The sequence below is a fragment of the Prinia subflava genome, chromosome 2 (assembly GCF_021018805.1).
Source record: "Prinia subflava isolate CZ2003 ecotype Zambia chromosome 2, Cam_Psub_1.2, whole genome shotgun sequence".
NCBI classification, from domain to species: Eukaryota; Metazoa; Chordata; class Aves; order Passeriformes; family Cisticolidae; genus Prinia; species Prinia subflava.
In genome coordinates this window covers 72,252,843-72,280,441 of record NC_086248.1, presented here as the reverse complement: position 1 = coordinate 72,280,441, position 27,599 = coordinate 72,252,843, and the positions used below count along the sequence as shown (strand labels likewise).

The window sequence follows — 27,599 nt, the reverse complement described above, 5'->3', positions numbered from 1 at the left end:
CTTGTGGTCCACCTACCAGCAGTGTACGCTCTCGCTCTACCCCCACATCCTCCCACCTACTGTTGACAGCAGCAGCAATCATTCTTTGCTCACAATAAACATGAGGAGAAGCAGCAGCAATGTAATCTTCCCAAAACTGTAATGTAATGTGACTGAAGCTTTTTTTTTAGTTACAAATTGAAGGGATTCAGACCTACATCTCCTATCACAAGGATATTTGTCATGAGTGAGCTCAAGGAATGTTTATCAGTACTCTTATTTACATGGAGTTACACAGAGGTGAGCGTATTGCTGAAGTTTGTTTCTAAGAGCAAGGATGTCTATCCTTTTATACACTACCAGAAATCTCCAAAATTGTGCAAATTTGCTGTAAATGACTGTCAAGTACATTGTACAGAATTTCTTTAAATAATACTTGAACCAGGCATTAAGTCCCATGTCTGCTTCTCCTTTGGGACAGCAGGATCGTTATCTGGGGTAATTTCTTGCATTGCAGCTGCAATTGTTCAGCTGAACAGTGTTTTTCCCTCCTTTCTTGGCTTTTAGGTATTTCATTTCCCACAAACCAAACAAGACCTGGCAACAAGTGTTCTGGTTTGCCATCAGCATCGCTATAAATAATGCCTACATCCTCTACAAAATGTCAGAGGCCTACCATGTGACAAGGTACAGCCGCGCACAGTTTGGTGAAAGACTTGTAAAGGAGCTTCTGGGCTTGGAGGACACCTCACCCACCCATTGATGCTTTGCTCTTGGTGGCGTAGGCAGAGGCTGGAGGGAAAGCAGAGGATACCACACCTGGAGCGGCAAAGCAAGGAACTTGTGACACCACCAGTGCTGTCATCCAAAAATGCCAAGTGATGCCACTAGAGAGGTGCAAACTTTGTTCCTAGTATCAGCTGGATGTAAACATGTCGTGCAGAAAGTGCCACTGGAAAAGCCGACACAAAATTGCATATGTGAATGCCCTGTGGGAATCTGTACACCCCAAACAGACTTAAATTAACCATCATCTCAATGCTATTTGTTGAACAGGGTCATCTTGTGAAGTTCCTCTCGGGCCAAGAGCTTGTCAGAAGCTGGCACAGCTCAGCAGCCCTAGGCAGGTATTACAGGAAACTCTACACCTTCCTTGGAGTTCCTAAATCCCGGGACAAGCCCCGTGAGGCTGCACCGGGGGCTGTGGCTGAGCGCGGCCGCCATCCCGTGAGGCGTCGCCGCTGTGCTCCGGTGGGACGGGCGGAGCAGCCCAGCACGGGAACACTGCAGCAGGCATCCTGACCAACACCACCTTCACAGGCAGGCAGCCAGGAACTGAGGACCAGTCATGACTTTTTCTTTCTGTGGGTTTTTTTTCCCCCCTTTGTTTTTATTAATGTAACATAAGACGATTTGATCCCAGTTAGAACACAGGAAAATTAGGAGAAACCAAGTACATTAGTGAATTTAAAATGATAAATACATTACACTGATTTTCTTTTTTAACCAGGATGAAACATTTTATACACAAACAGTGATTAATACTGTAAGTATTAACAGTGAGTAAACCAATAAGTAATACTGCCTCACGTCTTAACTGCCACGGTCAGTGTACAGGTGAGAAATCAAAATATATCAAATGTATTTTTTCTTGGTTTCAACTGTATCTTAAATGTTGCTTAAAAAGCTAATGTAATGGACTGTTAAAGTTTTAAGAACAATAATTTCTTGCTTTTTCTTTGGCAACTGTCAAGACCTTTTTGCTCCACTTTAGAACTTTGTTTGGCACACAGCTGGCAGGAAAAAAAAGTCACCAATAGCCAAGTGTTTCCCATTATCACTGTTGGGTGTTCTGTAGGAATTATTTTTGGTAGAGTTCAGGGCTTGTCACAGTAGTTGTAATTAAGCAGATTACATGTTTAGCAAAATAACGTAGCATCGTGTCTTAGGAAAGGAAGTCCAGTTGCAGCCAACCTTAAACCTTGCTAAAACAGAGCAAGCCCAAAGAGTTCTTCTGTTCTGACTGACAACATAGAGGACAACCATCATTGTGAGCTGGTGGCCAAGGCCATGGTTTGGTGCTTGTGGAATCTGAAAGCCACCAGAGTTTCAGAAAACAATGCCAAGAGAGAGAGATATGATTGAAACAAGGGAATCAGTACTGAGGGGAAGTACTACCCTGCCCTCAACACTTGATTTCAGTCCACAGCTCAATCATCAAAAAACTGTGTATTCTGAAGGTTAGCAGTGATGGGCACAAACAGAATTGCATTAACTTACAGGGCAGAAAACCATGTTGATTAGAGGACCTCAAGCCTGAAAAGTTTTACTCCCGAAGAATGACTCAAATTGATTCAAGAGGAATGGAATGAATGGTTGATTTATCAGTGTAAACCTTACCAGGTTACATGTATCTATCTGACAAGAGGCAAGAGAGGGTAACCAATTTGGAAACTCCTCAGATTTCATCATTCTGTGACTTGCAAATGCATAGCATGTAAATAATAACAGAGGGAGAATCCAGCAGGGGTTAGTAAATGAATGACTGGCCCATGGAGTATCCTTGCACTGACACCTTTGTGTTTCCACCAAAGTCTTACTGTTTGGCGTAGACCTAGAGCAGATCTCACCTCATTGCAAGGAGAGAAGGAGATGGCCAACTCTGTGGTGGTTCTGCTTGTGCTACATCCTGGACCCTGTCCCACACATCTCTGTGCTCTGCCTGCCAGCTGCACACTGAACAGCAGTGGGATTCCTAAGCATCCTTTTCACTTCTCAGTCAACAAGGTCTCCACCCAGGAAACATGGGAGAAAGGACAAAACTTTGTGCACTGAGGCCTCCTAACCACAAGAGAAGGGAGTGGGTTTGTACCACTCCAGCCCTTGACAATGCCAAGCTGCACAGGAACCCAAGGATGAGTTCAAGATTTCTTGGCCCTGCAGAGAACTGAGACACCCCCTCTTCAGACTGAGTGTGTTTAGTAGCTGGTTCTTGTCAGTCTTGTAAGTATTCAAAGGGAGACAGCAGCTAGCCTGAAGCATGAAAAATAAATGTTCAGCAATATAAACTTACAGTTTTCTTTTTTTTCAGGAAATTTCACGGAGTGTTCTTATTGCTTCCTGCTTCAGACAATGCCAGCCTATATGGGATCAGGGAGTGTAGTTACTAGCTCATTATATCCCATAAATTTATATGGTAGTTAAAACTAGGGAGTAAGGAAAAGTTTGGCTGGAACATTGCTGATGGGATGACTTCAATGAACAGTAGCTTACACTCCCATGCCATGCTGGGGTATGTGCAGGATACCCATGTCACCAGCAGACATGGGATGGTTTCCAAGACCAACTTGGAGCCACTTGGCATTTCTGAGGAGCAGGCAGACCACTCTGCAGCTATGCTGTAGGCCCCTGGGATAAATCTGGAGCCCTTGGCCAATTGTTACATAATTATGTATGCTTAAAGGCCTGGATCTAGGCCATCCCATATAGAAAATGCCTTTTCTTTTTTAGGTGACAGTAGGCCTGAGGCCTTGGAATATTTAATTTTTCACCAATGTATGCAGTTAATTATGCTGATTACTTGAGCTCAAATCACGAGATCCTAGCTTCTAGCCTCAGGGACTGGGTCCTGAGTAGTTTTCCCTAGAATTGGTGTTGATGGGGGATTACACAGTGGCTGACTATTACAGGGAAGATGCTTTAGTCTCCTTTGTAAAGGAGAAAAATGAAGACAAAATTATAGCTTTGCAATGAATTTCATTTTCTTAGCCTTAACCATCCCTCATCATTTTGAACTGTTGTTCTTATCATGCACAAACATTCCATAAGTAAGCAAAAATATTTATATATATTTGTATGTACAAAATGCCTGACTTTTGGCTCTCGAAGCCAACAAGCAAAAACCACCAAAGTGTAGTCTATATCTACAGCTGACTCTTCCCCCTCATCTTTTCCTTTTATTGACTAGAAGTGGAGAGGGTTGGGGAAAGTTAAGATTTCTCCTTGTTGATAAAAGCATCTTGCACTTTTTCTGTTACCACAACCAAGGCAAAGTAATTAAGGAAGATATAGGATATTTTTTAAAAGGCTAAAGGTTGTCAACTGCACCTCAGCCTGTGTAGGATTATTTCCTTTACTGCAAGCTGGCTTATTCAGATTTGGTTCCCCACCTGCTTGTACCATTAAAGCTTCTCCCTAATTAAAGTGGGGGGTAAAGTCTCAAAGTAGTGCGAGGATGCTCGTTATAGTGTGTGTGTCTAATTGTGCAATAGCTTGTGAAATGATAGTTTGGGTTTGTAGCCTTAAGACAATCTGCGTAAGAGATCTGAGAACTCAGCAGCAGGTAAAGTGCAGTCAAAATGCCAACCAGGTCACAGAGCAATGTCTCTAAAGTTTTTCAGGAAAAAAAAAGAAGTTTAACACTGAAGTAGTGAGGGGAGCACAGCACAGCTCCTTTCTCTCCTGCTGAATTGAATTTTCACTGGCATGTACTTCTGAAAACTGATACTTATGTGTTCATGGTATGCAAACTTTGTTTCCAAGAACCAAGACCATCAGTAAGACATACCAACCACCTTCTATGCACAGTACTTTCAGGAAATGTCTGTCGTGCCACGATCCATTCTTGGAAAACATTTCTTTTCCCAGTGTGTAATGCCACACTTGCCAGAGCTTAGAAGCCACTGGGAAGTGGTTTCCAATGTCGTCTCAGTTGAAAAATGCTTCAAGGGCTTGCAGGAATTCTGCCACTTTTTACTTCAGCCCATCTGTACACTTGACAATAGGGCACAATTTAAAAAAATCTCATCTCCATTTTCTGTTTTCTATTCTCTATCCCCAACCCTTCTATATACAAGTAGTCTAGGAATCATAGTTTATAGAAGTACAACTTTGTTTTCTTCAGGTAGTTCCTAGAGAAAATTGAATTTAGCAACTCAGAAACAGCATTCCTGTTCTTTACCTCCAGTGATATTTCTGTGGCCTTTTTTTTTTCCTGAAGATCTTATTTTCTTTCTAACAGTTATTTAGAAGTCTGTCTTGAGCTGGCAAGTAGTGAAAGAAGCCTCCAGTATCTCATTCTTCCACACCTTAGTCCCCTCATGCTAGAGTTGATTCCACTGATGAGAGGGGGATTATGCTGCTCTGATGATTCTATGCATCTCTGGTACTTTCCAAGCAGGGATTGCAAAGTGCTGTAACAACCTCAGCACTCGTGAGACATCATTAGCTTATCAAAGCTTCTCCTTTCCTACCAGACACCAAGGCACAGCACAGATAAGGGGGGTAATGAAACTGTAAAGTGGAGTTTGCACTCCTGCTGATTAAGGCCATGTTCTGTGTTTTCAGTGACTTGGTTCTTGTTCAAAAGCACTTTTCCAAACTAGAAATGGAAGTATGCCAAATATAGTTTCCCCTTAAGTGAGGGCTGTGGCATTCAGCACAGGTTCCTTCATACAGGCTGGCACGAGTCAAAACCAAATTGCACTAAAGGTAAAGGCAAATTTGATAAAATGTCAGCCCAACAAGCCTGGCGGAACTTAGAAGAGATAGATGGAAAATCTGAAGCTCTGCAATTTTCTAGTAAACAGTGTGAAATTCAGACAAATAATTACTGAGTTGAGAAAAGTCACTGAGGCCTAGATGGAATGTGAAGTCTTCCATCCTTTGTTGTGAAGTTTGCCATGGCACTTTCTTCATGCTCGGATGGATATAAGATTGGTTGTTTGTAAAAGAAGCTCATCTCAGTCTGGCTGAGAAAAACATTGAAGTGTCAAAGGCCTGTTCACAGTTTCACAAGGGCAAGGAACTCTAAGCTCATAACAGGTATATATTTGGCCTGCTGTTAACTGGGATACTTGCACCACATCACATCATCTACTCAAAAGCAAGCCTGTCATCAGTGTTACTTGATATATATTCATTCTTGTCCCTATTCATTCTTCCTAAACTTACCTTTGTTTCCAGAAGGATCACTGGAAGCACTTCTGTATCATCACCTCACTGCTGGGAAACAGTTGAGAATAGCTGTGCTTTGTAAAAAGCATCTCTTCTTTTTTTGCGTGACAGCTTTGTCTCTCTGGAAATCTAGCCCTGGAGAAGCTCCCTGCCCCACACTTTCCTATGCCTCCCTCATTCCTAGTATTTATAACACATCCAAAGCATCCTGCAGGTTCTTGGTCAGTCCAGAAAAGTTGACAACACAGAGTTGGCCCTTCAGGTTACTTTTGTAGCATTGCTTTGCTGGTCCTTTCTGCTGTTTTGAAGATCTTAGATGAAACAGGGTATTGTTTCTGCAGGCTGTTCTGATTGCAATCACTGTGAAGGTGTTGACTGCTTTGCCCCGTTAGAGCTGCTCCAGCATGTTTGGATGGACCCCAAGGAGGTTTCAGCACTGCACCCACTGCTCCAGCTGGAATGGCTGTAATATTCCTCAGCTCTGCATTGCTGTCATAGAGAGACCTTTGACAGGGTCTGGGGATTTTTCTTTGTGTTTTGCTTTGGTTTTCGAAGCCCTTTCACTCTGATGGGTTTGGTGAACAGCTGTTAGGTATCACGAAAAGGCCTTAAGTGGTAAATCCCTTTTGTATTGCTCTTTTGAAGTAATAATTGCTTGTATTGGATGTCAGGGTGGTCCATGTGATGTGTAGTGTGAAAACCTTACCCAGGAAAGCATCATCTGCTGTCCCTGAACAACCTTAGATGCCAGGGGGCCCTGGTGAGGAGCCCATTGGGAGAGGACTGTCATGCTGTGCTGTAGGACCATGCTGTGCAGGACCTGACTGGGGAAAAACGCTGGGGAGACACAAGATCACAACTGGCAATCCAAGGTCCTTGGACAAGCAGACTTCATAGTCAAGCTGGTCTCAGAAGTTTTTCTAGGAAAGGAAAAATGCCAGGCCTATGCAGTTTGCTCCCAGCCCTGGCAACTCTGTTTCTAAAATAAACACTCCGGGAAATGCTTTCACACTTCAAGTATTTACAGTGTGCTGTGCCCTTCAGAGCATTTTGACCTATTTCCCCCCAAAAAGCCTAGAAATTGAAAAGCAAAGCGCACTGCACTAGGTTCAGCTGTCCAGAACCCCAACCCACTTGTGTCAGAGTAACTTTGTGGTCTTGTTCTCAAATAATCTGTATCAAGGCATTTGCAAAATGTCACTGCTGAACAATTTGCACGTCTCTATGAAACACAGTTGCTCATTTGATGGAAAACAATTTGCAGGTCTCTCAGACTTACTTTGCAACCTGGATTTTTCTTCTAGATATAAACCAAATATTTGCCTGGCATTTCAGTACTGAAATAAAAAAATAGCTTGATCCCATGGTCTGGGGGTGATATCAGAGATGATAAAACTCAGGTTTATGCCAGCAATTAATCTGATCCTGTAAAGGTGAGGCTAATCAGCATGGTCTGACACAAGGAGGAGTTCCAGGGCAACAGTGGGTTTGAGAAGGCAGAGGAGGGTTCAGAGGATGAGCATGTGGAGGGAGAGGAGCCAGGTGATCCCTTCTAACTCCCATCATTCCAGCATGTATACCCCCCTCTCCTGCTGCCTTTGGATTAAAAGAAAAGGCTGATGTTTAACATAACCAGTCTGCACAGCTGATTTAGAAACACAAACCCTGCTTTTGCTACATCCCTGGCCCACTCCATGCCCTTGCTTAGACTATATTTGTTCAGTAGTCATCAGCCTTGGAGTCACAGCGCTGCTGCATGTCAGCACAGCATGGAAGTTACAGACTGTTGGGAGCACCACAGTAGAAACAGGAACAATGGGGACTCCAGAGAAGGAGTCTCCCCCTTGACATTTTGTTTTCAATTATTTTTCAATGTGTGCAACTTACATTCCATCAAATGCAGCCACAGTTCCAAATGTGAAGCTGGGCCTTGGCTGGCTGAGTGCTTTCAATACCACTGGGCTGTGCTCACACCATCAGCAACGCGGTTCTATTGCAAAGTTCCATATTCTTTATAATTCTAAAGATTTCTGTTGAAAGCATAAATTACAGAGGTAAAGTACACACTGTAAATCACTTTTTTTTTCATTTTCTTTTAAAAAATCTTCTCAGAGCAATTTTATAACAGCCAAGTCTTTCAGGAAATGCAGGTGTGTGCCCTCTTCACAGTAAGAGACACACAACTGTGTTTCTGCATGGGACAGGGAACTACTTTTGTGACACCAGTTTTGTTCTACACAAAGGCACGCTTGCAATAAATTTTTACAAGTTTTGTACACCATAAGCTGAATTCCGAGTTCCAAAAATGTGAAGTGTGGCAACAATAACAAAATGGATTTATAGTATCACTCTGATATCTTGTCATGTGATTTTATTTCTTCAACAAAGTTTGTTTACAATCAACAACTTTGAAATACAGTCAGATATATTACCCGTTGCTTTTCCTGTCTTGTTCTTTTCTGAAGAATGGGGTGGGGAAGATGCTTGGTCATGCTCTGGGTACCTAAGTGAAAGGATGTTGAGAATATATTGCACGATAAGTTACAGGTTCACACTCTTAAGACCATTAGAATCATAAACTTACCATCTTTAGCCAGCCACTGGGGACAAAGGCGTTTTCTTTAGAAAGAATTGTCTTGAAAAAGCCTTTCAGTGTAGTCTGCACACAGGTGTAGGAAAGGGGACCAATGTCCCCCCATGCCATTCTGACCCTGACAGGAACACTTCCATCCACCTCAGGGCAGAGCAGGGTGGACACAAGGACAGGGAGAGCTGGGACAGCTCTCAAATATCTCTGCTGAACAAAACAAGCCCTTTGTCCTCACTGCTGTGGCTCTTCCTGGCGAGCATTGTGTGTACCACCAGTGGTACCCCCCAAACCCACGACCCACGACCTGCACGCCAAATGAGTGGCATTTGCAGGCAAAACCAGATGTGATCTGCAGATGGCTGCTGCTTCACAGCTCCAAGTCAGCAAGTTGCTAGGACCTGGTTTGACCCTGATTCCACCAAGGCAGCAGAAGCCTTGCAGGAGAACAGGCGTGGGGTTACAGTTGGTCTTTGCTGACAACCACAGTAAAGATGTCCCCATGCCTTGGGCTGTGTCCCTTATTTCCCCGTGGCTGCAAAGGCTCCGCTGGGACCTGGCTGCCCGGCATCTCCGCTGTGGGAGTGTGGCTCAACACTGACCTCTGGCTGGGATCTGTCAGGCTGCCATCTCTGGTTTGCTCAGGGCGTTTCTTCATAGCATCTTGTGTTTTCCACGTGAAGGGATTTCGTTTGCACCTAAGCTGTGCTAAGAAAAAGCCAGAATTCCAGAGAAAAGAAAATATTAACAGAAGCAATCAGCAAAAAGCCCCTTGACCTATTTGATGTCTTTATGGACCCAGTCTAGGAGGGGACTATTTTCTGGTAGTTGCTTAGTATCACAAAAGGGGGGGCAAGAGATTCTGGCTATTCAACACAGCCAATATCTCAGAAATCTTTTCAACATGTAAGCAGCTGCATTGGCAGCCCTTAATGCTGCTCTAAATGCCAGTCTGGCCTCTTCACAAAAGAAACAGACTCCTTTTGATGTGTATCTTTTGCACCACAGCAGTCTCTGCTGGGCAGCGCAGCAGGGCAGGAATTCATGGGTTTCTGCTCTGAGCCGTCGCATCCACGCTCCAGAAGCGATCAAAGCTCAGTGTGTGCCTGCAGCTCAGAGTGGAGGCTGGCTCATCCCAAAGGAGTGCAGAGGCTGGAGCGTGTGGGGGCATCATCAGGGTGGTGGATGGGCATGAGCACGGCCTGGCTCAGGGCAGGGCTCCCGAGGGAACAGCCACACACAGGTGGCTCCCTGCCTCGCTCCATAGGCACACACTGCAGGAGGGGCCCAAGGAGAGGATTACAAGCCCCTGCAGCGACACCAGCCACACACCAGACGAGATGTGCAGCTGTGCCATAAACCAAATGCGAGTTTCTCCTTGTTCCCTGTCATGGCTGCAGAGTGCCCCCAGCAGCGCAGCACTTTGTTCCCTGGACGTGCTGTGACCAGAGCTAACGCTGTGTCTGGTCAGGCCACACCGTCAGAGGCACAATAAGCAATGCAAATCGTCTTTAACACACAAATTGAATAAAAGAAGGAATTTATTTATGAAATTGCGAAACCCAGGATCCGATTGACACAGGCACACGCGTTACCCTGGTGCTGTCATTTACAACGTTGCCATCCATTCGGATCAGGCCAGGGCCTGCAGTAACTCAATCCCTTGTGATTCTCTCAGGAGAATTTGCAATTAATTCCAACAACATGGTCTTTATCAATCAAGCCAAACTTAACATTCCCTTTTGCAGTGTTTTCTAATATCCTATTCCACTTGTCCCTCCGTCCCCAGAGAGGAACAGAGAGATTAAAAATGCCACCTCACAGACACTGCAGAGAAGGACACCCCCAGCTGTGCCCAGCTCAAAGCACGGACTCTCCTAAAGCACCCTCACCTGAGATTTGAAAAAGCACTTTACAGGCAGTAATGAATGGCACCTCATCAGACCCCTGCAAAGCAGAGCCATCTCCTCGCTTCAGAGATTGTCTCCGTGCAGCAGTTTCCTTAGATTACAGCACAGTCACAGTTTTGTCTTTGGGAATGAGAGTTTAAGAAATCAATACACAAAAGGTGATGGGAATTGAGAAGACAAAAACCTCTCTTGTTTCTCTGATATTCCCACTTCCCCAGGTGAGGACTTGGACAGGATTCTTCAGGAACACCTGCACCAGCAATACTGGCATGGGATTCACGTATTTTACCAGGGCTTTTTTTTGCATGTTATATTTCCTGTCACAGGTTTTGCCTGGGAATCTGCAGTCCAGCCTTCCTCAAAGAAGCACAAGCAGCAGCAAGGGAGGTTCTCAGATTCACAGGGAATTGCAAATCCACAAACTTGGATGAGAATCAGCTGCCCTGAGCAGACAGACTCACCTTCCACAGTGCAGCCATTGCCCTGCACTGGCCTGGAGGCAGCTGGTACCAACAGCAGTGTGAACACACCGAGGTGCAACAAGCCACAGTATGCTCCTTTTTCTACTTCTATGACTCAGGGCTGGACTGCAACCTTGAAAGAAATGTTAGATAGTTCTCCTGCCAGATTCAGACTCCCCAAGTGCAACAAGGTAGGATTTAAGACGGCAATATTGTCTCAGACCCTTTGGGAAAACAGCAAAGCAAACATCTTCCATCTCTCCTGGACACACAGAAAAAGTTTAGAAACAGTCAGCTACAATGATGCCAAATAATAATCCCCCCAAAATGGAAAGATTTGAGGGAAAGCAGGGAGGGGAGAGACATTTATTTGCTGTGCATAAGACTGGCATCTGCAGGCAGCCATGCCAGAATAAATTGCAAATCACTCTCAAGAACTGGAAAAGTTCATTGCCTACTAGTCTATTGGTATCCCAGTCTTTTCAGATTGAAACTATTTGAGATAAAGACAAACATATGAATTAATGGGCATAGTTGTATCCTAAACATATGGACTGGAAAAGTTGCATAAGCAACTGTATTTGCACCCAGCCATAGAGGAAAAACCCCATCCAACACTTGCAAAGGAAAATGTAATTCTGTACCTGCTGGTGTTCCTCCAGAGTATGTTGCTGTTCTTCTCCTTGACATCTCAATTCATCTTCTTTCGGGCTTCTCCATTACTGTGCCCAACATCTCCCACCACCTAAACCCCACAGCTACTTCTGATACTGGGTGGAAGAGAACAATCCCAACAAGTAGCTCAGCATAACATCAGCATAGCCTTTCTGTATTCAGATAATCACCCTTTTTTCACTCCTGTCCTGTCCTGTAATTAATACTGAACAGGTAGAGTGTGGCTCTATTCATTTTCAAAAAGTTTCAAAATTTCAAAGTAATTTCAAAAGTGCCACAGCAGAGTTCCACAATTTGTCTTTTCAGACACCAGGTAATGTTTAGTATTTACTAAATTGGTCATGGATGATCACCCACAGTTTGCAGCCAGGCTGAGTAAGTAATGCTATTAAATACTGCAAGTCAGGTTTAATAAACTTACTAAAATAGAAGAAACACTTGGACATTTAATGAGGAAAACCTGTTACTGCAGCATGAGCTTGAGGTGTGTGACCCTGGAGTATCTGAAGGGTATTTCAGTAGGACTCAGACCAGCTGTTAGACATCTGTGGCCCGTTCTTGACCAGTGCAACAGACTGGCCATAGACAGTTTAAACCAACCATCCATTGATTTACACAGCAGCTTTCTCTTGCCTGAGATGACAGCATTCCATTTCAAGGCATGGTGCACTAGAGTGATTGGGAAGCTGCCTTTTTGAACAAAAAAAAAGCCCCCCTGGCCTGGGGCAAGTACACACAAACAGACCAAGCACAGACATTCAAGTGGACTCAGTGGCTGCCAGCAACAGCTTTCTGTTGCTCATGTGATAAGCAAAACAAATTCACAAACTTTTTTCCACAGGCCAGCATATATGATGTATTTATCATGATTTTTCCAGTAGCATCACCACCAGATTTCAATATGGAGTGGTGGTTCAGCAGGCCAGTGGTAAATCATGGATCAAGAACAGCTTGCAAGCACTGGGAAGGACTTCCCTGATTGCTTCCCCAAAGAGCAGCCTGCAGGGGTGATGACCAGGCTCCCTCGAGCAAGGGAGAGCAGATGCCAAACACAACCGGGCTGCAAGGGAGCTGCCTGCCACAGCCCAAAGTGCAGGGAGCTGGAAATGCTGTCCTGCAGCGCTGTTGGTGGGAGCCACCTCATGCCTGTGCATCAGGTTTAACCACCAGACATACCAGACCCTACTCTTGTCCCCATGTGCTCACCCATGTTGTCTCACTGGTTTTATGGCCCCTGGTCCCAACCAGCTGTGCTTCTGTGCTGCAAATAACCAAATGGTTTTTATGCTACCTGAAAGGAGAAAACTGCAACTGAGAGTGAGAAAGAATTTCCTGTTTCTTTTCGAACAACGAGGAGCTATTTATAACATGGTGAGGTTCATGGTTGCACGAAAGCAGTGCCCTTTCCCAGCTGACAGAGCCTCTCTAGCAAAGACAGCCTCACAGCAGCCTGCAGGATTTCTTTTTGCCTGAGGTAGCTTAACCCAGTTTTTCATGTGGATAATGAAAATCAGCAGTGGATGAGATTTGATGTGGCTGCTGTTCTCTGGGCTCTATGCAAAGGCTGAAGCACCCAGGAATGTATGAACAGTTCCACCTTCTTAGGGCAGATTTCTGTAAAAATGGGTGGTTGCAGAAGAGGCAGTCTGAGGCACCCTTCCCTCACTGAAAGCAAACCATAACACCTTATCTGAAGTCAAGGGAAGTTTTACTTGGGGTTCAAAAGTTGCCCTTCTCTCCTGTTGGCACCTCAGGCCTGTGTGATAGAGGCAGTCAGCAGAGCACACACTGCTCCCTAGGTATGTGGCCTAAATCCTGCTTTGCCCAGCGATGCTGCAGGGCACTGATGGGGTTTGTGTGCTGCCTTCCCTCCCCTTCAGCAACTATGTGCTCCAGGGTGTCCATCCCCTCAGGCTGGAGCAGTGCAACTGCTGCACAGCCCCTGGGGCTGACGAGAAGTCTCCCCTAGAGAGGGACAGCCTTCAGAGGCTCCGGTAACAGGGCCAGTGTCACACACGGCAGGTCTGTACCCCCACGGGTGCACATCCACACTGGAAGGCTGAAGAGCCCAACTCTGCCCTTCCAGCAGGAGCATCTCTGGCCAAACAGCGCATGAGTGTCCCGAAGCAGCGGCAAGAGCAGCAGAGCTGTTGGACTCTGAGCTGCTCAAAGCAGTGGGGAGAAGATGGAGCCAGGAGTGTTTTAGGAATGGGGGATAAAGGGTCACTATTGGGGGATATTTAGACCTCCACAGAGGCCTTGAGTTTCACAGGAGGCTCCTTGGATGGCCCCAGGCCTCCCAAGCCAAGCTGTGGCCGAAAGAATTTCACTGTAACATTGCAGCAGTGGTTGGGAAAAGGTGCAGGAGTTGCATTTGGCATGGCTGCCAAAAGTTAATTAAAACAACAAAAACAAAATGGGGAGAGGGCTGTGCATATGACAGGGTTCATCAGTCGAATCAGGTAGAGCTTGTGCTTATTACATGCGTCAGACCAAACTCCCCACAGCGATTCCTCTACCTTTCCACCTCCTCAGGGCTAATTTAAGAGCTGTTCTTTGCAGCCCACACTGTTTGTGACTGCTCCTGCTCTGGCCTGTGCGGGCACAGGGAGCCAGGCTGATGTGATGCCTCCTCCCATACAAGTATTCAGGCAAAGCCAGAACCGAGGCAAGCAGGCTAAAGGGTCACCTTCCACTCACATAGATTTGGGCTCACCCTTTGTGTCCCCCATGAGATGACTTTTTATGTAGCCAAATCTATGTAAGTGAATGCTTTTCCTTTTTTCTTTTTCTTTTAATTTTCCTGGAAAGTCATTGATGGTCATTGCTACAAAGGCCTCACTCACTGCTGCCAGGCTCAGCTCTGCTCTGAAGGCTGGGCACACCTTCAGCTTCATTCCCAGTGTTTGATCCATATGAAGTGGATCACAGAAGCACCATAGTACTGGCACAAGACAAAACAGCAGGGCTGGCTCCAACCAATCCCACAGTGCAGGGGTTCACAGGGGCAAAAGCCACCTGCCCTTTTTGTCATAATTTCTCTAGCAATGGAACCCAGGGTGCCCCACCTTGAACCAGGACCCCCTTTGTGCCAGGTGAGGGTATCCAGAAGCTCATACAAGCCTTTCCCCAGGGGCACTGCTTACAAAAGTCGAAATTCAAACGCAGCACAAAGATCTTTGCATCCAGGCTAATTGCAAATCCCATGATATGCTTTCAGAACTCTGTATAACTTTTTTTCTTCAGAAGCTCTCAAAGACTGTCCTTAGGGACTTATGCAATGAAAGGACACCAGAATGTCAAAGATGCCATCATCTACCTAAGAGATTATTGAAAATGCAGATTCTATGACCTTCTGTCTGTGGCAGTTTTGGATAGGAATAAAATCTTAAAATCATGTGGAATTTGGTCCCGAAAGGCACTAAACTGCTATTCATGACAAAATACAAAATTAATTTACTAATCCTTTCCAGACCCATTTCTTCCCCATATTTTCTCAGTGTGAAAGTCTGAATTTTAAAAACTGTCTGCAGCCATTTTAATATAAAAATCAGCCGGAAACAACTTGACATTTTATGTGAGAGGTTGAGGACACCATTGTGTAAGTAGCAAGCAAAGCAATTTGAAATGAGAGCTGGAGATAGGATTCTCCATCCAGCGCATTAAATATCAGCTGCTTGGTCACTCCTTCTGGCTGTGCTCACCTGGCACCATCCCTTGGCATTTCCTGGTGCTGCTCTGTCTTTTCTTGCCTGCTGTGCTCCAAAGGTGCTTGCTGCATCCATGTGTTCATCCAGCCTCAGGACACTTCAGGTGGAAAACGTGAGCCAGCACAGACCAAAGGATTTAATAGCTCAGTAACCATTTGCCTAAGGGAAGACCAAAGGAATGGAATTAAAACCAAATAGTATTACCTCCACCTGACCTTCAAGCTCCCATCAGTCTCTGGCTTAGAGACTTCCCGGTGCACATTTATACATTTCGTGTTTTACACCCCTGGTTTCCACTGAAAGGGCTGTCACATACATGGAGTAATTTTCAACAATATGAAGTGCTATTGTCCTAAATCTGGAAACATCATCTCTCTCTCCCCCCACCTTTTTTTTTTTTTTTTTTTTTTGCTTTGTTTGTTTTTTGTCTTCTCACTCACTGCTTGTAAAGAGCAGCCATGAGTTAACTCCCTATCCATATTCTTCTTACTGTTCATGATCTAACTCTTCTTGTTGGGCACCCTGCCTTTCTAGCTCAAAATGGGACAATTCTTGCTCCTTGCTGATAAAGGACTTCAGATTTAGCAGGCAAAGGAGAGGCCCCTGGCATCTACTTGGCTTGTAACTGAGCTATGCCTCCCTTATTCCCTTTTCCCCTCTTAAGATTTACCAGTATGATGTGCAAATACTTTGATCTGTTCCAGCACCTAATCCTGCTCTGTAAAACCAGAGATTCCCAGGTGGTCAACCAATTTTTGGGATGTTCCCTGAGTGAACTGACAGGCCCCCAAAGGCGTCAGTTCTGACCAGCTCCCTGCAAGCACTGCTCATGGACATCTAGCAGTGTTCTCTTTGCTGATTTCATCCAGAAAAATAAACAGCTGTAGGCCCAGCATTGATTTGCCTTGCCATGCTGGATTTGCTGGAAGCCAGGGAAGATGAAACACCCCTCAGGATCATTCAGAGCACTGCCTGGCTGTTTTTCTTACAAAGCCCCAAGAACAACGTGAGTGAGACGCATCAGTGGGAATCTTACACAAGTAACAACCGTAGGGGTCCCATTCTATTTTTCTGGAATTGAGAGAAGGACCTTCACTCCTCATCATCCATCTGTCTGCCTTGAGAACAGCTCAGGGAAGAGCTGTGGCAATGTGTTCCCTGAAAAACCTGTTTCTCACCTAGTTTAAGGGCTCAGTCTATAAGGTCAAAAGTAAAGAAATGACAGAATCATATTCCACAGGCTCTGATTCTATGAAAAAAAAGGAGTTAAACATAATCAGCAGAGAAATGGCTGGCAGTTGAAGCTAGACATTTATCTTGGAAGCAACTATTCATTAAAACAAATTTATATTGGAAGAGCGGACAAAATGAGAATTAGATCAGCTGAAGATTTCCTAATTCTCAAATTCATCTGTTTCTCAAGATGTTTAAACTTCCTGAATTTTATTTTTAAAAACTAACCATCCTAAAAACTTCTGAAAATTTAGCTGGTCTTTTACATCTGAACTCTTGCCAAAGGACACATCCAAACAGAAGCTGAGCACTTGGCACAGATACCACTGTTGAAGATGTTACAGCTGATGCTGTAAAGCCTGTTCTCATTTTTCCTTAAACTATGAATTACTGACTCTGAAATACATTCAAAGCTGCAGCTCTGCACACCCTCTAACTTTGCACTTCTTTCTATTCTGCTTCACTTTTCTCTTTTCTACCTAGACAGAGAGTGTGTGTGTCATTTTCTTTTAAAGCTCCTCCCATGACAGAAGCCCTGATCTTCACCAGTGACCTAAAGATGCCCCCCTCTCTCAAATAGCTCATTCAACAGGAAAAGTAAGAGCAATGCCTTCATACAATTCTGAAACCAGCTGGCAGACAGCCCAACACTAGTATGGTGTGCTCCATTCCACACAAAGCACAAACTGCATGCAGGGTGGAGCATTTTCTTTCTCCACACTGTCTAGGCCAAAGTGTTATATCCCTTCCTAGTAGGAAACTCCCTGTCAAACATTGGCTTTATGTTGAAACCATTAACTTGATGCAAAACTTAGAATCTTTTTGTCTCTCTCACCCCTGTTCCTCCTCTTGAGCACTACAGGTGCTGCTGGCTTTAGATATAGCAATAAGACTGCTTTGGCATAAGTTATTATTATTATTATTATTATTACAATAGGCATCTCAACTGGAAGGCAAACCAGAGCATCCCTCACCTCAGTATCTCTTATAAAAACGTAAGGCTTGATTTTATGGTCATTGAGCCAAGCTCAAAGGGCTTTCAGCTACCAAAAGTGACAGCACTTTCAGTGTTAGGGTTGTTGGTGATTTTCTTTTTTTGTTTGTTTTTTCCAGCCTTCTCTATATTGTCTTATGGAATGGGCAGAAACACTATCCCAAGGAAGGAGAGGCAGGATCAGCATTCCTATCCCTGCCAGCAGCAACAACTAGGTTGGCTCAGCTGTGCACGGAGCTGCCACCAGGAATCCACCCCTGTTCACTTCAAAAACAGCCTGCTGGACAGGGAGAGAGGTGGCACTAAAGTTGAGAACAGTATTTTTATAGAGGTGGTGCTGATCACGTTACCAGAGCACAACAGACCCTCGGTAGTAATTTTCTAACATTGTTTTTGCCAGACTACCAAAGGTGACCTTTAATTAATACAGATTTGGCAGAAAGCTATTTTCCCCTTCCAGATCCTTTTAAATTAAAAAACACCTCAAAAATCCTTGGATTAAAAACATCTGCTGGATAGAAATAGGAACTTGAAATCAAACAGATCCCTCTTCCTGCATACAGAGCAGCAACCTGCTGCCATGCTGCAAGAAATCAAGTCAAATCAAAAGGGTATTTTGTACCCATTCAGACCTCTTGGAGGGCTGTAGAGAGAACATCTGTGGATTGACTTTATTCCCAATTTTTAAGCTTGATTACTAGCAGATCTTAAAATAGCTACTGGATACTAAGCTGTAAATAAAATGTGCAGACTAACAAAAGCTGCAACTCTGACATTTGTGCTCATTCTGTAATCATGGCTTATTATCCCAGATTTTTTTATCAGTGGCTTCATTCACTTTATTCTGTAAAGGAGCAAGCCACTTGCTAGGGCATTCTGTAAGAAGTTATTGCTATCAAATTATGTACTCTGTTTCAGACTTGAAGGAGGACACAAGTGATGCCTGCATGCCACTCATAGCCATGTAAATTCCAACAGCATTTACGTTTAAAATAAATCTAAGTAAGGCAAAGTAGATGTTGGTATTTCTGTACAAAATTAAACATCTTAAAACAACTGAAGTTATGGCAGTAACACCCCAGAATGGAACCAGGCAATGCTCTACAGGATCCACTTCAAACAAGACAACAGTCCTTACCTCAAGCAGATTGCAGCCTTTTTATCGCTCCCAAAATTCAGCTTTCTTTCCAAATACACAGGCATATTTTTGAAAATTCGGGATTTTAAATGCTTTTGTTAATCCACAAAGAGTAAAGCTTAAACATTCCCTTATAAAAGCAGTATAAAGACATCTGCTTTTATGCACAGTGACAAGCAAGCAGAGTAAACCCATGCATTAAAAACTGCTAAAAAGCATGACCTGAATTTCCAGAAAATGAATGAGAAACTTTTTTTTCCAGATCTATGTACTCAGGTAACATGGCAACAAGAGAGTTCTGGTCAGCAGTAATGCAAAATTTGCAGGATATTTCATTTGCTCCTGCTACTTACACTAAGAAGTGAACTGAGAACAGTACACACAGGGAACATGAAAGACTCCAGGCAGAGACATAACAGACTGCTACATTTAACACTGGATTAGATTAAAAGCTTCTATTGCCAGAAGCCTGAAGTTGTAATTGTCTTTAGCTATCACCTCCCAGCTCCCAAGTGTTAAAGGGCATTTAAGATAGAGAATCCTCATTTGAATTCTCAGATATAATCTGCTGATGGGAAATTGTTCCTTTTGTTTACTGTAGCTTGACAAGGCCTCTTTATTTTTGCCCGCCATTAATATTAAAGACCTATTTCCTTGAATTAATTTAGATTTTGAAAGTCACTGACTTCTGCTACCCAGAAGAAGAAGTTTGTACCCATGACTTCTCCTTTCTCACAGGCTGCTAGGCAAAACTCTTCCTGTCAGTACAATTAAAAGAGTGGAAAAGTTTCATTCTTTCCTATAGATGCTTCTGTAGGTTCTGCTGGCTGATCCTGCCCTTGGGGCTGACTGTAAAGCTGAGTTTCTTAGACCAGGAGCAAAGAAGCTAGCCCTGTATGCCACAGAGTGGGAAAGAATGATGTGCCCTGACAGCTGACCTGTGGCACCTCTGAGGTGGCAGAGAAAGTGGCAGATGAGATTTTTAGAGCACTGTCCCATCTCCAGCCCACTTAGGCTGCAGCCCAGCTCTGCCAAGGGGATGGCAGGCCATGCCCTGTTGGCATCCCCATTTCCTTTTATGGCACCAGGAAAATTCTCTCACACCTCCCAAGAGGAATTTGCTCCCTCCCGAGCTGTCCTGGTGCAGGTTCATTTGCAAACTCTCTAAACTAGACCGGTGGAGTGTTTGCCCCTTGAAAATATTTTTTTCCCTAAATAAAGTATTTCTTGGTTTAAATATTTAGAGTTGATCATCTTGTGCAGCACAGGCACCTGAATGCCTGCCCTGCACAAGAGAGCAGCAAGTCCATGAGCGCAGGCACCCGAGGGGCTGAGAGCTGCAGCTGCACCAGGCCCTGGCACGGGGATTGCTGGGAGCAGAGAGAGGCACAGCAGGAATCTCCAGGAGCTCAGGCCTAGAGGGGCAGGAGGGGCAGTGCTTTGACAACATATTTTCAGGTGACTATACAGTCAGCATTAGCCCTCTCCTCAGTGTAACACAGCTTCTGAAATAAGACAATTTCTTCAAAATTGTGGTATTAAACACAAACAAAATCTCTTTTCATAAATACAAATATACCCCCACATATACACACTTATAGAACAGGAACTTTATGAAGCAATCAAGTGAAATGAAGTGTTTGAGAACTACTTCAATCTACCAACTCCAGGCAGACTTTTACTGGCTTTGCTCAGTTCTATTAACCAGCACACACTTATCTATAAAGCGTTCTTCTTTATTTAAGTTAAACAAATTTTCAAGGATGGTTTCCATCTATAAAATGAACAAGTACAAGCTCTGTACAGCAGACTTTTCAAACCAACTGAAAAAAACAGTTTCCAAACTATGTTTTGAAAATCTGCGAAATAAACAGTATCACCATTCTTGTTCTGAAGACGGTAAGAAAAGTTCTCAGGAGACTCCATCACAATTTGCTTCAAGGGCTCTTAATTTAGCTTTCAAATGGGTGAATTTCTTCAGCATTAAAAACCCCTAAAATCACAGTAAGTAACTTTGGCACACTGTCATGTAAACGTAACAAAAGGATACCACTTCTTATCTGTTGTCTCAAAGAAAAGCATACGGCTCCTATATTAAAACCCCTATGCACAACATCCATGGGGAATTATGGAAAAAATATTCCTATTATGAATGTTGTAGTCATTAAAGACTTAAGTGATGGAATATGGATTTTTTTAGAATTTCTTTTTACTAGCAATTCTGATTCAGAGATGAGGCAGGTCAATATTCAGAGTTGCAGCTGCTGATTTCAGTTAGGATCACCCTCAATCAGATCAAAGCTGTGAATGGGAATACCTCCATGGTTGAAGTTGAGTGGTTGGGCTTTCTAACTTCCTTTTAAATTCTGTTTTTAAAAGCTTCAAACAGCTGGTTTGCTGCTGAGCTCATATTTCAGCATTTGTTTTCCAAAACATGAAGGCATCTATTGCTATGTTTATGAAACATGTTCTTCAAGTTCTCAGCTAGGTTAAAAGCCTACAGGGAGAGACTAAAAGCTGAAAATAGTTTATCCACTGTCTGGCCTTTAAAACAGGCGAGTTTTGAAGAAAGTGGATTGTGGATACGCAGAGAAAAAGTATTAGTTATTCATTAAAAAAGTCAGATGATGGATGGGTAAAACTGGATTTAAGGGCCCCATCCAAAAGAAAAGCAGGTACCTTCAGGTCGTAATTTCAGACACACAAGGTATCTCTTGGCACACTGACTGGCACAGTGAAGCCACCTTGCCCATGAGAGTACCATCTCTATATCTGATGCATAGGTACAGCCAAGGGAAAACGAAAAATCAGGAACTACTCGACTTCCAGGACAAAGATAGAAGGGGACTGTACCAGCATACTACAGTACAGCAGATGTTTTTGATCTCCTTATGATCTCCTTATATTTTTCCAAGAACCATCTTTCCAAAACCACTTCCTGGCACTCCATGTCTGTACTTATTAATACTTATTTACTTTCCTTCTCTTTTTAAAAGCTCATTGAAACATTTGCTTTTAATAAAAAAGTATATAGTCTATGCAAATGTAAGAAAGGACAGGTCAAAGTTGGGGTACCTTTGACAGCATTGTTTTATAAAAATGACATCAGCTGGACTGAAGCTGCAAAATGCACAAGTTCTATGGTTAAAAACACATAGGCTATGCAGGTATCCAGGCTGATTCCCAGAGTAAAGCCTGAACGCATTCAAAAGCTACACTTAAAGAAACAAAATGGAAGAAAATTCCCCAGTAGTAGGTCTATAAATTAAGCAAGTGCAATTCAGAGATATTACATAGCTGCTCATCCTTTCAAATTAGAATTCAGATCTTGTGCTGTTGTCGGTGGTATTACAATTCCAACTTCTTTCTATAACTCAAAAGGGGAGTTTGAGACAGTTTTTACCTAATTAGGGCCCAGAATAAAACTCTGCTGAACCAACAGAGCTGCACAAAAGCTCTGTGCAGTTTATATAAGTTTGTAACAAAGGAGGAAATATTTTAAAGACAAAGTACTACAGAAATCAAATCAGAGATCAACACAAATATCAAGTACAGGTTTGACGTTATCCAGCACACAGGTTATGAATTCCCGAGCTGAAATAAACAATCCAAGCAATCATCTGGGCAGATGCATTGACTTCCTCTGCTATTTTCTTTCTCCTCCTGAGTTCCATAATCTCCAGCGGGGGTGAAGTGTTAAGAAGTAGATCCAGTTTGCAAAGCAAAAGCATCCAGTGTTAGCACGGACATCATACCCAGCAGCACGAAATCCGCACCCTCAGAGTTTCTCTCTCCTAGCACTCCAATCCAATTTCTGGTTATACATATGTCAATCACTTTGTTGAAAATTATAGGATGATGAAAACTGATACAAATCATTGGGAGCTGACAATATATATACTTTCATATATTTATATTTAGTGTCCATCATAGAAAAGTTCATATTCAAATTACCAAGTACACACAGGAGAAAAAAAAAAACTTCAAAATGACACTTCTGGTTCTGGAAATGACAAACCATGACTTCTATTCCAATGGAATTTTCAAATGACCTTCTCCTAGTAATTTTTCCCACCCTCCCTCCCACACTGTTCCCCACAGATGTTTCTTCAGATCCTTTTGTTTATAATACGTCAGTTGTTCCTAGAGTTAATTATCTGCTGTGCAAGTAGTAGCTGAAGACAGAGAGGAACAGTTGAAGTCTGCAGCACAATTCCTTCTTCCTGTGAAGTAATGCTCAGTGAAATCTTTGCAGTGCTCTGAGTCCCCTGGATCCCTGGTATCTGCTTCAGCACTCTACTTTCAGATAAAGGTGGAATACTGAGGTATATAATGTCCATGGAAAGTTTTAAGAAATACATCAGTAATTCAATCAAAACTTTGCCCCATGTTTTCAGTTGAAACAGCATTTTGCTTGTAAGTCCTTCTACTGCTGCAGATTAAGTGTGAATTTCCACTGCTGTGACAAAGAAGGATTGCAGATCTCTACGGTGAGACCACCATTTTTGGCATTTCGGCTGTCTAGACAGAGGTTGCTGCCAACGTGCCTCAGTTTAGAATTGCTTTCAATTTGTTCCCATTTCTGGAAGAGAAAATACAGTTATTGACCTGGAAAAGCAGGAAAAGGAAGAATTCTACATTCTGTCCTTTGAAGTCTTCATAAGCTTCCCTGGCTTGTGCCTGTACAGGAAAGCTGTACAAACTGCAATAATAGGAGCAGTTTAGATATTTCTTGAGTACGAGTATGTAAGTTCTGTCAAGCCTTGCCAAAACAGCTGTTCTTTCTGCAAACACTCTGCAAGACACAGAATATACACCAACACATTTCCCTCAGAACTTCTCAAATACACTGTCCTACACTGTTACCTGTGAGACACCTTTGGTCTGAAGAAAAAAATGAGACTCAAAATCCATCCAAGTACCACTACAATGCTGAGCACAGAGAAGCAAGAAGCACATTCACTACAGACAACTTTACAGAAATCCAGAAATTTGTCAGACACCTTTCAATTCTGCAGAAGACAAGTAATCTGTGCTGTCAAAAGTTCTTTGTCTAAGATGATGCTGAGGACAGAATAAATCCCAAATACATGATTAAAAAAAAGGGGGGTGCGGTTTCTCTTGTACGTCTACCATACTATGCCTGTAAATCTTATCAAGAAAATCTTGCTTCCTTAGTTTCATTCTCTGAAGAGTGGCAAGAATATTCCTTCTTTCATCAACAAACAGTGTTTCAGTTATCTGTCTGCAAAAACAGAGATATAGTAGCAAGGAAGCTGGCAGATGAGCAGAACAAGATGAGTTGTTTTATGACTAGATAAAAAAGATGGTATGACTTTGCAGATGTAGTTTTCCTCAGGCACGGGAAATAGATCAAGTTACAAGGCTGCATTGATAAAAACGAATTTAAGGAGTCTCGTGCTACTATAAACAGGCCACAACTGAAAAGGAGGAAAGCCAAATCACATTCTTCTGTGACACAGAATACATAATATTCAAACTTCACGGAGTGAGACCTTTCAAAAAGACATTTTGGAATATATAAACTCTTTCGGAAGAAACGTGGCAGTTAAGCACTGTTATACATCAGTAGGTGAAACCTTTATATAAGGCTCCTGTTGGGATAAAGCTTATTCTGCCTTTATGACATTACAAATCCCAGCTTCACACACACAAACAACAGTAAAACTAGACCCTGTAGAAGATATGATCACCAGAGCACTGTTTATTCACCATCCTTGTTTTCCCCACTGTTTGCAGAGTGCAATCAGACATACTAACCTGTCTGCTGTCGTTTTCCCTACAGCCCTGAAGTTTTATTAGTGAACCAGGTGCTCTGTCCACAACAGTAAGGCACAAATCCATGTGTTTCACTGACTTGTCCTTTGTTAAGGCCCATTCCTACAAAAAGGAAGAAACAACAAAATGTACAAAATTGTGTATGTTAACACATGCTACCTCTGCATACACCGCACCAGTTAAAATCCTGCAAATAGCCATGTATGAGCATTGGAACAGCTTGTTGCTTCCCACAGAGAAGGAGATGAAAAGTCCTTTTCAAACACAGTAATTCCAATTGCTTCATTGTCCCCACATCGGCTCATGGCTGCGCTTGCTGTTTGCTCCCTCTGCTGGCTTCACACAGCTACTGCGGGCAGTCACACAGCGCCTCGGGGAAGATACTCCTCCAAATGCTGGTTTAGTTAGATGTTTCTTTTTATACCTCTGTGTGTGTGTATTACACCTTTCCCCTGTCTTCTGCGTGGAAGGATTTCTACATTTGTAAACAGATATATATAAAATGATATACATAAAACCCCTGAAAGCTTGGTCTGCAGCAGCACTGGCCACCCTGCCCACACACTGAACAAAGCACATGGACCACAGTGAGGAAACAGCAGCTCTTAATACAATAAAGACCACCAGAAGGCAATACACAAAAGGGGTAGAGAGAATGTTGCCTCCTATCCAAGGCATGATGTACAACAGAATCTCCATTAAATGTGTTTAAATATGCAACTCTTAAATAGAGAGCAAAAAAAAGCTGTTCTGCGTGTACTGCTGCCCAGCTTGTTTGATCTCAGCATCTTTTCACACAGAGCCTGATCTTGCACTGATGTTCAGACTCCCTCCATATGCCTCTCTCCTTTCAAGTTTGGTCTCCAGGGTCCACATTGGTCTCCATTTGTCTAACCATCCTTTGAGGAAAGAAGCCACTTGATTAAAGCCAGGCTAATTAGCCAAATCATGCTTATAAACTACTTAAAATGGCATGATTAGCTTCTCTCAAGCAACTAAAGAGGATTTAGAGTTGTATAATACAAAACCTTAGACATACAGGGCCAAGCCTGTACGTTAAATAACATTTAGAAGTTATTTTGCACATTATCAGTGTTTCAGAAATAAAATAAATGTATAATTACTTTGAAACTCAGCAGATTTAACAATTATTAAATCTCTTTGGGAAGAGATGCTCAGAACACTGTCAGAACTTGCAACCCAAGAGATTACAAGTAATCACAGTCATACAGGTCCCAAGCCACTGGATGGGTACCATATTCTGCACGTACCAGAATGATGACAACTGTGGAAAACAAAGCAAAGCCAGGACAAATCTGTGTATCCCTTTGTCTTCCAAACTCTTAAGCTGATAACTTCTCCTTTTATTCTCAGTATGTTAAACTCAGATGACAGCAAAATTACTTGCCTTCTCAGTTCTATCCAGTTTGGAAGATGTCAACAAGAACCATTAATATATAATAAAATATTAATTGCCCCTTTTTTAGCCACAACTAAAGGAATTAAGCAAGTTATTTTCAGAACTTATTGGGAATTATGAATGGCCCCGAACTCCTCCCTGGTAAGATTTATATTGAAAAATGAGAGTTGAAAATACTACCAGGGATGTAGTAAAACTTGCGTCTGAGAACCCTGCAGCCAGAGCTAGAGCCTTGAAATTATCGCCTTTATACATTTTCATCCTTCCATCAAAAGGATGTACAAGCCCCAGCCACAACAGAAATTATGCAAGAAGGTAACACATTTAAAGGCCAAAGTACAGCTGCTTCATAAAAGCTCCAAGCTCCGTTGCTGGAAATATCTACATGATGGCCCTTCATGTTATGAGACAGTGTATAAATACTTTCCTTCACTGATCAGTAACTATGACTGTAATGGAGATAAGATGGAAAAAGTTCCGCTACACCAGAGGAGAAAAAAAAAGTTGCAAGCAATGTATATGCTCAGGGCATAGGCTGGAAACTGAATAGCTTTATGCAAAAATTGGAGTATCTGAGAAAATCTGTGTCAAATCAGAAATAAAAAGTTAGCAGATACAACTAACCTGAAACCTTCCCCTTGAACCTAAGTACATTTGGTTTTACCTTTAGCTCCTTATCACAACCCTGCATATTTGCATAATGTCAAACACACCACAAGCTATTCAGCCCTCTGGAAGTGCACAAATACCACTGAGCTCTACCAGCCTGAGGGAGGGAAGAGACAGGGAAAAGGGGGGCAAAAATCCCATTTTTACTTAGGTTTTGCATTTTAAGTTGGGTTGAACATAAGATAGAGGACACTCTTCAAGTTACAGGAGAAGATTGCCACAGCCTATAATATCTGAGTGCCCTTAACTCCCCAAAAAACCTCTTGATAACAAGATAGTGCAAAACACAAAGTACAGATCTAAAGGTCGTGGTTTGTTCCCATCCCTCTCCTCCCATACTGTTATTTTTTCAACCAAATGTGAGTTCTGCTTGAACATAAAACCTGGTTTTGACCCATTCTGCCTCTTAACCTGTCTGAAAGTTCTCTCAAAGCTATTTGTTCAGAGCAAGTGCACAGCGGTTTGTCAAGGTCAGTGCCACAGGAGAAACAACATAGAAAGAAGAGGGCCAGATTCAAGGGAGGGGAATTTGAAAGAGGAAGATAACTTAGTGCATCTACAAAGGATACACAACATCAGCAAAAAATTCTAAGATTTCTGCTCCAAGGCACTTGTGTCATGTCTACCCTTCCTGTCAAAAAACCCACTCTGGTTTCTGAAAACATGAGGGTACTTTCATAAAGGTAATTGAAAAAGCATCCACAGATAAATTCTCTTTAATGATAGGGAAAGGAGGCATTTCTCACATGCTGATTTGAATGAATTGTCATCACACATCTTCCAGGAAATTATTTCATTTTAGGCTTCATCTTATTTTAGGTTTTTCCCCTCCTAATTTAAATTAGAGCAAACTGCTGACACTCATTCAAGACTAGTTTTTAATTGGTCAGTCTTCTTTTTTAACAACTGTACTTGACCCATTAATATTACATTTGATTTACAGTCAGGCTTAATCTGACAAGGATTTAGTGACAAAGCAGCACACAAAGCAGTGAGAACCTCTGTGTGTATTTCATGAATGATAACTAAGTCACAACTGCATAAATAGATTCGTTGAAATAATTAATGC

At 42.8% G+C, this 27,599-nt stretch overlaps 2 protein-coding genes across 2 annotated transcripts in view; one reads left to right on the top strand and one right to left on the bottom strand.

Moving 5' to 3' along the window:
- The window catches only part of PGBD5 (piggyBac transposable element derived 5), a 67,798-nt gene extending 59,773 nt beyond the window's left edge, over nt 1-8,025 (top strand). Inside the window, exon 7 of the mRNA XM_063390512.1 lies at nt 547-8,025. Within this exon, the coding sequence (XP_063246582.1) occupies nt 547-742 (196 nt within the window). The 3' untranslated portion in view covers nt 743-8,025. The remainder of the gene's footprint in view (nt 1-546) is intronic.
- Nucleotides 8,026-22,728: 14,703 nt separating this feature from the next.
- The window catches only part of GALNT2 (polypeptide N-acetylgalactosaminyltransferase 2), an 88,046-nt gene continuing 83,175 nt past the window's right edge, over nt 22,729-27,599 (bottom strand). The window contains exons 15-16 of the mRNA XM_063390511.1: nt 24,424-24,543; nt 22,729-23,224 (exon numbers count right to left, since the gene is read on the bottom strand). Coding sequence (XP_063246581.1) covers nt 23,069-23,224; nt 24,424-24,543 — 276 coding nt within the window. The 3' untranslated portion in view covers nt 22,729-23,068. The remainder of the gene's footprint in view (nt 23,225-24,423; nt 24,544-27,599) is intronic.